The 12,189-nt window shown below is 49.2% G+C and overlaps 2 protein-coding genes across 2 annotated transcripts; one reads left to right on the top strand and one right to left on the bottom strand.

The window, feature by feature from the left end:
- Positions 1 to 3,017: 3,017 nt before the first annotated feature.
- On the bottom strand, positions 3,018 to 6,105 carry LOC147119090 (uncharacterized). Its single transcript, XM_085984791.1, has 2 exons — positions 6,055 to 6,105; positions 3,018 to 3,841 (listed from the first exon to the last, which is right to left on the bottom strand). The coding sequence occupies exon 2, from the start codon at positions 3,731 to 3,733 to the stop codon at positions 3,278 to 3,280; it is 456 nt and encodes a 151-aa protein (XP_085840917.1). The 5' UTR covers positions 3,734 to 3,841; positions 6,055 to 6,105; the 3' UTR covers positions 3,018 to 3,277.
- Positions 6,106 to 7,850: 1,745 nt separating this feature from the next.
- LOC147119089 (uncharacterized) lies at positions 7,851 to 10,400 on the top strand. Its single transcript, XM_085984787.1, has one exon. The coding sequence runs from the start codon at positions 7,957 to 7,959 to the stop codon at positions 10,180 to 10,182; it is 2,226 nt and encodes a 741-aa protein (XP_085840913.1). The 5' UTR covers positions 7,851 to 7,956; the 3' UTR covers positions 10,183 to 10,400.
- Positions 10,401 to 12,189: the final 1,789 nt, after the last annotated feature.

Below are 12,189 nucleotides of genomic sequence, written 5' to 3'. Positions count from 1 at the left end.
ATTTCAAAAATTGTAATGGATGTAGGCGAAATATTAGGACTGTTGTCTAACACAATCCAAACACAGTGACACACAGACAGATGGGCAGGTGTAGCTTCACAGCGAATCCTTTCAAGCCTCACTAAAAAGTGGCAGTTGTGATCTTTGTAAATTAAGAAATGGAAATGTGTCAAAGAGTTGATTAACAGAGTGGGGCATCATCTCCCTTTGATTTCTATTTCTGACACCAGGCAACAGAAAAAGGTCATTACAGCACAACATAAACAGACTCTTCAGGTGTGAGACATCAGACTTCAGAACAACACATCTGCCAGCTCTGGCCACAAACCTCAGTACAGTCAACCTTTCAGCATAGAAACATAGAAGATAGGAGCAGGAGTAGGCCATTTGGCCCCTCGAGCCTGCTCCGCCATTCAATGCGATCATGGCTGATCATCGAAATTCAGTACTCTGTCCCTGCTTTCTCCCCATACCCAATATCAGCAGCTGCAGCCCTGATTAAATCACTAGTAGTTTAACATGTCTAGTTGAGCTTTTGTATTTCTATTCAAAATAGAACAAAATCTATTTGTGACACACACACTATTAATAATTAAATCACAATGTGATTGTGAGGATCGATTATCGTCTCTTTAACCCGAGGTGCCCACCGGTCGAGGAAGGTATCAAGTGAACCGGTGGACACCGCCTGCTCCCTCTCCAGGGCCACCCGGGCAGGGACAAGACCACGGGAGAGAGGCAGGCAGCCAGAGTCCCCCCCCCCCATGGGCCCAGCCCATCCTAGGCCTACAAATTACTGTTTTCGCCAGGCCCAAGATCAGGTCCAGGAGAAGACCCTCCGACTTACCCCCCCCCACCCTCCGCACCGGGCCGGCAAAGCTTAGGAGTGTGGGGCTAAAGTGTAACCAAGAGTTGAGGAGCAGCCCCTTCAGGTAACTATACAGGGGCTGCAACCTCTCACACTGAATATGTACACGGCCCATGGACTCCTCTAGGCCACAGAAAACACATCTGGCCTTGGAGTCCGGAAAGGAGTTTAAAAACTGTTGCACACGACAGCTCCTTGTAACAGTCTCCACCCCAGATCCCCAATGGTGCAGGGAAGGACCCCCGCATAGAGAGCCCTCCACTGGGGAACCTCGCCTCCGCCGGACAGCAAGATGACCCGCCAGTCTGATTGAGATTGGGCAATAAACAAATGTATCAATAAATGATACAGAAACCCGAGTCCCCGGGTCCTCAGCCCTGGTGTGAAGTACGCTGGCCACCAATTTTCCGTTACTGACTCGCACCTCAGGCCCCGCCCAGTCTGGTTTAATTATTAAATGTTTTCTAACTCGGGTTCGGGCCTGTCATTGTGAGGGAAACAAGGCCTCATTTATTGGAGTGTCCCACCCGAGTGGCTGTTAATGGCTTTAATAAACTGGCAGCAAGGTTGTTTTTAAAGCTGGAAAGTGGTGAAAAACGCCACTAGCGATGCCTCAAAACTCACGGACAGAGAAATCCACTTCATCAGCACCCCTGCCACAGGACTCAATATCCACCCCCTCCACCACTGGTGCACTGTGTCTGCAGTATGTGCGGTCTACAAGATGACCACGGTCAGGCTGTGTGGAGTCAAGGGCCAGGCAGCAGAATGGATGGAAAGATCGCAACAAACTTCCCTTAACTCCAACCCTCTGATTTCTGTTTTGTAGCCAGCTTTCCATCCATTCTGCTGCCTGGCCCTTCACTCCACACGGCCTGACCTGGGTCATCTTGTCGATCTTACAAACTGTTATGGATAGCAAGCTGGTCACAAAACAGGAAACAGAGAGTAGGGGTTAGGAGTAGCTACTCAGACGGGCAAAAGGTGGGAAGTGGTGTTCCACAGGGATTGGTGCTGGGATCACTGTTGTTCATAAACGATTTGGACTCGGGAATCAGAAGTATAATTTCAAAGTTTGTAGATAGCACCAAATTGGGAGGTAGAGTTAATACTGAGGAAGACAAAATGCAAGAAGACATGAATAAATTTCAGAATGGGGGTGTAATTGGCAAATGAATTTCACTATAGATCAGTGTGAGGTGGTGTGTTTTGGTGGGAAGAATAAGGAGGCCACTCACTACTTGGACAAGGGGGAGAAATTGGGTTGCTTTGTGCCTCCCGCGATAGTCAGCGGGAGGTTAGTGGTAGCCGGTAGCGCCCCGTGGCACTGCACCGCCGGCAATGACGTCATCGCCATGCGCAGCACCCCGGCTGCAACCTTGGGTTGTGACCCCTGACCTATCGCTGGACGATATGTCCAACAGGGTCAAGGGTCGTTCTTGCAGCCGTGGCGACGCCACTTAAAGGGCAGGTGTCGGGTGGCAACTTTTAATTTTGGCTGACTGCCAGCACCTGCCCCCTTCCCCTTTCTTCTTCTGGGTGTCGGCCGCGATCGCTCAGCCCGGCACTCCTCTTGATCCGACACCCCGCTCCCCGGTGGTCCAGCAGGGCCCCGATGTGCGCAGTGCTAGGCTCCTCCCCTTTAATCAGGGAGGGAGGTCTGCTATGACGCGGTGCTATGTGCCGACGAGCGTGGCACTGTTACACGAAGCGCCGCGAAATTCACTGGTAGCGTCTCAAGAGGGAGGGGAGCGCTTCCAGTAGCACCCCGCCTCCTGCCTGGGGCGCTACCACTGAATTTAATGCACAGGGGCGATAACTTTTTCAGGGCGCTAAAATTAACCCTGGCGATGTTAGCGACCCAAAGGGGGCGCCACCGAATTATTCCCCCTATGAGTCTAAATGGGCTGGAGGAGCAGAGGGATCCAGGGATACAGATACACAAATCACTAAAAGTAACAACACACGTTAATAAGGCCATTACAAAAAAAGCACTGGGTACATTCCTAAAGGATCCTTCTGTTCCGTGCCTAGGAGCTCTGAACCATGGCAGAGAGCGGCTGGGACACGTTTCTCACACGCCTCGAGATTAACCCGCACGGTGACATTGCCGTCAGTGAAAGGAGACGAGAAAGACCAAAGTGCCGTTTGCCCCTCTCAGTGTGGCCCTGAAGGACTGTGTCCAGGCTGAAGTTCTGTTCCTGCCGTACGATCCTCCCCCAGATTGTCCTTTCTGAGCTCCAGCCAGGTGATGCTAAACATTCAGGTGGGAAAGACAAAAATCTACAACAATGTGTTTAAAACAAAGCTGGTTTATTTCAGATGTTACCAGATTATTAATCTCCAGCCTAGTTACAGAGGTTACTAACATCAGCAGAAACAAACCCCAACTGTCACAATGAACATGGTTCAGTCCTGGATGTGATTAACAGCAGCAATAACAGCAGAATCCAATCCCTGCAGCGGCTTGTGAACTCGCTGGTGTCTCAGCAGGTTGGATGACTGAGTGAATCCCTTCCCACACATGGAGCAGGTGAACTGTCTCTCTCCAGTATGGGTACGCTGGTGGACAGTGAGGTCAGATGACTGCCTAAACCCAGTCCCGCAGTGAGAGCACCTGGAACTTTTAAAGCGCTTCCCACAGTCCGAGCAGTTAAAAGGTCTCTCATCAGTGTGAGCAGGCTGATGATTCAGCAGGTTGGATGAATTAGTGAATCCCTTCCCACGCTCAGAGCAGGTGAACGGCCTCTCCCCGGTGTGAATGCGCTTGTGTGTCGATAGGCCAGAGGATTGGCTGAAGCCTCGTCCACACACAGAACACGTGTACGGTTTCTCCCTGCTGTGAACGGTGCTTTTTCCTTCCATGTTCAGAGGCCGGTGATATTCAGATCCGATGAGTCGAGTGACTCTGTTAGATCTTGACGTGATGTTTGGTTTGAGCTTACCATCTGTAAATCCTCCCCTCCTAATACCCTGTAAAATTAATTTAAAACAGGGAGCGTGAGAGACAACCCAGAAAAACAAAGGCAGGTTGTGAAATTGAGCTCAATGAATCTGGTCATTTGTGGGGCCAGCACCAGAAAAAAGTGACCATGAAAGCTGCCGGATTGTCATAAAAACCCAACTGGTTCACTGATGTCCCTCAGGGAAGGGAATCCGCCACCTGGTCTGGGCCTACACACGACTCTGGCCTCTATGGGAGGAGAGAGAGAGAGAGGTGGGAGGGGGAGGGGGAGGGGGCGAAGGAAAGGAACTTTATACATCTGCAACTCATACAGAACTTTGACAGAACCTCCAAAACATGCAACCTCCACCAGCTAGAAGGACAAGGGCAGCTGTTGCATGGGAGCACCATCATCTCCAAGTTCCCCTCCAAGTCACACACCATCCTGACTCAGACATATTCATCGTTACTGGGTCAAAATCCTGGAACTCCTGACCTAACAACATTGTGGGAGTACCTTCACCACACAGACTGCAGCAGTTCAAGAAGATGACTCACCACCCCCTTTGTAGTGTATGTACCTTTAAGAGAGAACTACTTTTACAGCTCCTGTATACTGTAGTACCGGCAGTGACCACACCTGTATATAAACCCTGTGTAGGGATCTGTACTGTTAGTCTTTAGACTACCCTCATCCAGTAAACACCTGTTGATTGTTAATCTGCAGTCTCCGTCTATTTATTGAAGAACACCATACCTTAAGATTCACGGATTTAACACCCTTCACAACGGGCAACTGGGAATTGGCCATATTTGCTGCTCTTGCGAGCGACGCCCACATCCCAAGAATGAATTAAAGCAAATCTGTCTATGTAAACTGGATTAAAAGCCTGTACAGAAATACTTGTTCCTAAAACAATACTCTTTTACATTGTAGGGACAGTGTTTGTTTAACAACCTAATCTCCCCTAGAATCCACCTCCCTTGACAGTCTCACATTGGAAATTGTTGGGTCCTCCTGGGCTCAGAAGTACTCAGAGCCCCTGCAATCTCCTCCTTTGCCTCACACAGCAGCCTGGGATACATTTATAAATAGAGGCATAGAGTCCAAAAGCAAGGAAGTTATGATGAACCTTTATAAAACACTGGTTCGGCCTCAACTGGAGTATTGTGTCCAATTCTGGGCACCGCATTTTATGAAGGATGTGAAGGCCTTAGAGATGGTGCAGAAAAGATTTACAAGAATGGTTCCAGGGATAAGGGATGAGTGACTTCAGTTACGTGGATAGACTGGAGAAGCTGGGGTGGTTCTCCTTAGAGCAGAGAAGGTTGAGAGGAGATTTGATGGAGGTGTTCAAAATCATGAGGGTTCTGGACAGAGTAGATAGAGAGAAACTGTTCCCATTGGTGGAAGGGTCGAGAACCATAAGACACAGATTTAAGGTGATTGGCAGAAGAACCAAAGGCGACATGAGGAAAAACTTTTTTATGCAGCGAGTGGTTAGGATCTGGAATGCACTGCCTGAAAGGGTGGGGGAGGCAGATTCAATCACGGCTTTCAAAAGGGAATTGGATAAGTACCTGAAGTAAAGAAATGTGCAGGGTTACGGGGAAAGGGCGGGGGAGTGGGACTCACTGAAGTGATTTTAAAGAGTGCCGGCACGGGCTCGACAGGCCGAATGGCCTCCTTCTGTGCTGTAACCATTCTATGATTCTATAAAATATTAGAAAGTTTGTGCCACAGAAGCATGAGGTTTATCTGCTTTTATTGATGAATTTAGAAAGTCTCTATTAAAACCTGAGCCAGTGTGTTGTGAGACAAAGAGCCTTGTGTCCAATAAGGGGAATAAAGGCCCACAGCCTCCCCTGGCCCCGGGCCCTGAACAAGGGACTGGAGAAACTCGCTGCCCTGCGGATCAGACAATCAGCCGGCGCTAGTCCCGCCCCTCGGGCTCCCCGATTGCTTGGAGGACCCACCGCCGGCTCGCTCCTCCAGCCCCGCCCCGCTCGCTCCCTATTGGTCGGAAGCTCCCGTCAATCAGGCCGTAGGCCTGGGTCACGTGTCCCCGAGGAGATCACGTTGACCGTCCAACTGACGCCGTTCGGTCCGGGACCTCGCGGACTCTCAGGTTTTTCTATTTCTCTTTATTCTCTCCCGATCCACCCCTCCCCCCCACCCCGCGCGATGCTCCACCCAATCGGAGCGGAGAAAACTCATTGCGTCACCGATCGCGACTCTAACCGACACCAAGGCCTTTCCCGGAATGCCCCGCGCCGACTCCGTCCGGCAGGATCCGTGTGCGCAGGCGCAGTTCCGTGTGGGGGAGGGGGTTGGTCCCCTCTGGGCATGCGCGGTTGTTACCCTTGGTGAACGGGAGGGGTCGCTGTGCCGGACTCGGCCCAAGCCGTTGCGCGTGCGCACGCGCATGCGCGGACTCTCGGCTGTCAATCAACCAACAGCCAGAAGAGGGCGCTGGTGAGGCCAGTGAAGAAAGAAAGATTTAAGAACAGAAGAACATAAGAAATAGGAGCAGGAGTAGGCCAATCGGCCCCTCGAGCCTGTTCCACCATTCAATAAGATCATGGCTGATCTGATCCTAACCTCAAATCTTCTATCACTCTCCATCCACCCGAACCCATGTGATCTCCCAGGAGAGGCGAAAAACCAGATAAAAAACCCAATGGCCAATTTGGGAGAAAAAATCTAGGATATTCCTCTCTGACCCATCTAGGCGATCGAAACTCTTCCAGGAGATCACTCTGTCCCTATATTTTCTACAGTACTTACCTTCTGTAAAGGCGATCTCCACCCCAGCCAGGAACAGGAATAAAACCATCTCCTGAAATCTAACACAGAATTAGAACACAAGAAGTAGGAGCAGAACCAGGCTACACGGCCCCATGGCATTTATATAGCATTTATATAGCGCCTTTCACCACCACCGGACGTCCCAAAGCGCTTTACAGTCAATGAAGTACTTTTGAAGTGTAGTCACTGTTGTAATGTAGGAAACGCGGAAGTCAATAATCGCACAGCAAGCTCCCACAAACAGCAATGTGATAATGACCAGATAACCTATCTTTTTGTTATGTTAATTGAGGGATACACATTGGCTAGGACACCGGGGATAACTCCCCTGCTCTTTCCCACATTATAACAGTGACTACACTCCAAAAGTACCTCGTTGGTTGTAAAGCACTTCAAGACGTCTGCTGGTCATGAAAGCACTGTATAAATGCAAGCCTATCTTTCTCGAAATAATGTCATGGGATCTTTTACATCCACCTGAGAGAGCAGACAGTGCCTCAGTTTAATGTCTCATCCGAAAGACGGCACCTCCGACAGTGCAGCACTCCCTCAGCACTGCACTGGAGTGTCAGCCTAGATTTTTGTGCTCAAGTCTCTGGGCTGGGACTTGAACCCACAACTTTCTGACTCAGAGGCGAGAGTGCTACCAACTGAGTCACAGCTGACACTAAAGAACAAGCAGTTCTGACGAAAGGTCATTGACCTGAAACGTTAACTCTGTTTCTCTCTCCACAGATGCTGCCTGACCTGCTGAGTATTTCCAGCATTTTCTGTTTTTATTAAAGAAACGAGGGAGTGATTGCTGACAGGAAGAATGTTGGGTCGTCCTGCGCATGCGCACCTCTCTGGCGGCTGAGGTGAAACTCCGACTCACCCCCACCTGAGCCGCGCACGCGGACCAGATGTTGCGACTCCGCATGCACGCCCGGTGTTCCAACCGTGGGGTTTTGTGCGCTGAGCATGCGCATTGCGGACCGATTGGGACGGGCGATTGTGGAGCAGGAGGTAGAGCGTGGGGGCCATGAGCACATGCGCGGGACTCAGAGTCAACAGAGCGCTTTCTGCAGCACCGGGGCTTGTGGGTATTACAGCCACCATTACTGCTGATCCTTTCAACCAACCTGTGCAGCAGCTGGAGCCTGAAAATCAGCTTCACTGCCCCTAGGGTCGGAAAGGGGAAAATTGAACAAGTTTGCCTCTGATCCTTTTCTGATCTCAATTTACAGGGTAATAGAAGTGGAGCAGTTACAGGCGGGAAGCTCAGACCAAACATCACGTCAAGATCTGACAGAGTCGCTCAATTCATCCGGACCTGAATATCACCGGCCTTTGCACATGGAAGGAGAAAGCAGCGATCGCAGTGATGACAAACCGCACACGTGTTCGGTGTGTGGACGCGGATTCAGCCGATCGCCTGACCTGGCGATACACGTGCACCGTCACACCGGGGAGAAACCGGGTAAAGGTGGGGACGGCGGGAAGGGATTCAGTTTCCCGTCTGCATTGGAAGTTCAACGACGCAGTCACACCAGGGACAGTCCGTTCACCTGCTCCGTGTGTGGAAAGGGATTTGTTCATTCATCCCACCTGCAAACACACCAGCGAGTTCACACTGGGGAGAGACCATTTCAGTGGTCTGACTGTGGGAAGAGCTTTAAAAGCCCCGGGGAACTGAAGAAACACCAGCGAGTTCACACTGCTGAGAGACCATTTCAGTGTTCTGACTGTGGGAAGAGCTTTAAAAGCTCCGGGGATCTGAAGGGACACCAGCTTGTTCACACTGATGAGAGACCATTTCAGTGTTCTGACTGTGGGAAGAGCTTTAAAAGCCCCGGGGAACTGAAGCAACACCAGCTTGTTCACACTGATGAGAGACCATTTCAGTGTTCTGACTGTGGGAAGAGCTTTAAAAGCGCCAGGGATCTGGTGCGACACCAGCTTGTTCACACTGGGGAGAGACCATTTCAGTGTTCTGACTGTGGGAAGAGCTTTAAAAGCCCCCAGGATCTGAAGGGACACCAGCTTGTTCACACTGATGAGAGACCGTTTCAGTGTCCTAACTGTGGGAAGAGCTTTAAAAGCCCCGGGGAACTGAAGCATCACCAGCGAGTTCACACTGATGAGAGGCCGTTTCAGTGTCCTGACTGTGGGAAGAGCTTTAAAAGCGCCGGGGATCTGAAGCATCACCAGCGAGTTCACACTGGGGAGAGACCGTTTAACTGTTCTGACTGTGGGAAGAGCTTTAAAAGCCCCCAGGATCTGAAGGAACACCAGCGAGCTCACACTGGGGAGAGACCGTTGAACTGTTCTGATTGTGGGAAGAGCTTTAAAAGCCCCGGGGAGCTGAATGGGCACCAGCGAGTTCACACTAACGAGAGACCCTTTAAATGTTCAGAGTGTGGGAAGAGTTTTAAAAGCCCCCGGGAGCTCAAGCAACACCAGCGAGTTCACACTGGGGAGAGGCCGTTCATCTGCTCTGAATGTGGGAAGGGATTCACTGTGTCATCCACCCTCCTGTCACACCAGCTTGTTCACACTGACGAGAGACCTTTTAAATGTTCTGACTGTGGGAAGAGATTTAAAAGCTCCTGGGAGCTGAAGAGACACCAACACCTACACACTGAGGAGAGGCTGTTCACCTGCTCCGTGTGTGGGAAGGGATTCGCTCAGCTCTCCAACCTACTGGCACATCAGCGAGTTCACACTGGAGAAAGACCATTCACCTGCTCCATGTGTGGGAAGGGATTCACTGTGGCATCCACCCTCCTGTCACACCAGCTTGTTCACACTGACGAGAGACCCTTTAAATGTTCTGACTGTGGGAAGAGATTTAAAAGCTCCCGGGAGCTGAAGAGACACCAACATCTACACACTGGGGAGAGGCTGTTCACCTGCTCCGTGTGTGGGAAGGGATTCGCTGATTCATCCAACCTGCTGGCACATCAGCGAGTTCACACTGGAGAGAGACCATTCACCTGCTCCGTGTGTGGGAAGGAATTCACTCAGTCATCCAACCTGCTGGTACACCAGCTTGTTCACACTGTTGAGAGACCGTTTAATTGTTCTGACTGTGAAAAGATCTTTAAAAGCTCCAGGGATCTAAAGCGACACCAGCTTGTTCACACTGATGAGAGACCATTTCAGTGTCCTAACTGTGGGAAGAGCTTTAAAAGCACCGGGGAACTGAAGCATCACCAGCGAGTTCACACTGATGAGAGACCCTTTAAATGTTCTGACTGTGGGAAGAGTTTTAAAAGCTCCGGGGAGCTGAAGACACATTGGCTCCTCCACACTGGGGAGAGACCGTTCACCTGCTCCGTGTGTGGGAAGGGATTCACTCAGTCATCCCACCTCCTGTCACACCAGCTTGTTCACACTGGAGACAGACCATTCACCTGCTCTGTGTGTGGGAAGGGATTCACTCATTCATCCACCCTCCTGTCACACCAGCTTGTTCACACTGATGAGAGACCCTTTAAATGTTCTGACTGTGGGAAGAGCTTTAAAAGCTCGAAGAACCTTAAGGGACACCAGCGTCTTCACACTGATCATAGAATCTAACAGCACAGAAGGAGGTGATTCGGCCCATCGTGTCTGTGCCGGCTCTTTGAAAGAGCTGTCCAATTTAGTCCCAAACCCCAGCTTTATCCCCAGAACTCTGCAAACTAGTCCTCTTCAAGTACATGTCCAATTACCGTTTGAAAGTTCCTGTGGAACCTGATTCCAGCATCCTTTCAGATGGTGCGTTCCAGATCTTAACAACCCTCTGTGTGAAAACAATTCTCTTCATTTCCCTCTAGTTCTTTTAGCAACTATTTTAAATCTGTGACCTTTGGTTACCGACCCACTTGCCAGAGTGAACAGTTTCTCCCTACTTGCTCGATCAAAACCCCTCATCATTTTGAATCCCGCTATTAGGTCTCCTCTTAACCTTCTCTGCTCCAAGGGGAACAATCCCAGCTTCTCCAAGCTCGCCACATAACTGATGTCCCTCATCACTGGTACCATCCTGGTCAACCTCCTCTGTACCCTCTCCAAGGCCTTGACATCCTTCCTAAAGTGTGATGCCCAGAACTGTACACAAGACTCCAGCTGAGGCCAAAACCCTGCAGCTGTACAAAACCCTGGTTAGACCACACCTGGAGTACTGTGAGCAGTTCTAGGCACCACACCTTAGGAAGGATATATTGGCCTTGGAGGGAGTGCAGCGTAGGTTTACCAGAATGAGCAGCATGTAACTGAACCGACCAGGGGGCAAGCAACCTTAGATTTGGTCCTGTGTAATGAGACAGGATTAATTACAAATGTCCTAGTAAAGGATCCCCTTGGAATGAGTGACCATAACATGGTTGAGTTCCATATTCAATTAGAGGGTGAGAAGGTTGGATCTCAAACAAGCGTGCTGAGCTTGAATAAAGGAGACTATGAAGGTATGAGAGCGGAATTGATTAGAGTGGACTGGGAAAATAGATTAAAGGGTAAGATGGTACATGATCAGTGGTGTATATTTAAGGAGTTATTTTACAACTTCCAAAAAATATATATTCCACTGAGGAAAAAAGGGTGTAAAAGAAAAGATAGCCATCCGTGGCTAAGTAAAGTAATTAAGGATGGTATCCGACTAAAAACAAGGGCATATAAGGTAGCCAAATCTAGTGGGAGGATGGAAGATTGGGAAGTCTTTAAAAGACAGCAAAAAATAACTAAAAGATTGATTAAGAAAGGGAAGATATATTATGAAAGTAAATTAGCAAAAAATATAAAAACAGACAGTAAAAGTTTCTATATTAGTTATATAAAAAGAAAAAAGGTGGCTAAAGTAAATGTTGGTCCCTTAGAGGATGAGACCGGGAAATTAATGGTGGGAAACATGGAGATGGCAAAAACACTGAACAATTATTTTGTATCAGTCTTTACAGTAGAGGACACTAAGAATATCCCAACACTGGACAAACAGGGGGCTCTAGGGGGGGAGGAACTAAATATGATTAAAATCACTAAGGAAGTGGTACTCGGTAAAATAATGGGACTCAAGGCGGATAAATCCCCTGGACCTGATGGCTTGCATCCTAGGGTCTTGAGGGAAGTAGCGGTAGGGATTGTGGATGCATTGGTAATAATTTTCCAAAACTCACTGGACTCAGCAAAGGTCCCGGCAGATTGGAAAACTGCTAATGTAACACCCTTATTTAAAAAGGGTAGTAGGCAGAAGGCTGGAAACTATAGACCTGTTAGCCTAACATCTGTGGTTGGTAAAATGTTAGAGTCCATTATTAAGGAGACAGTAACGGGACATTTGGATAAACATAATTTAATAGGACAAACTCAGCATGGTTTCATGAAGGGGAAGTCATGTTTGACAAATTTGCTGGAGTTTTTTGAGGAAGTAACATACAGGGTGGATAAAGGGGAACCAGTGGACGTAGTGTATTTAGACTTCCAAAAGGCATTTGACAAGGTGCCACACAAAAGATTATTGCTCAAGATAAAAAATCACGGGATTGGGGGCAATATTCTGGCGTGGGTGGAGGATTGGCTCTCTAACAGAAAGCAGAGAGTTGGGATAAA

This window comes from Somniosus microcephalus, chromosome 4, assembly GCF_052327205.1.
Source record: "Somniosus microcephalus isolate GS21.2 chromosome 4, FLI_Smic_1.0, whole genome shotgun sequence".
Lineage (NCBI taxonomy): Eukaryota > Metazoa > Chordata > Chondrichthyes > Squaliformes > Somniosidae > Somniosus > Somniosus microcephalus.
Note: the sequence above shows the minus strand (reverse complement) of the source record. Positions and strands in the feature narration are given on the sequence as shown.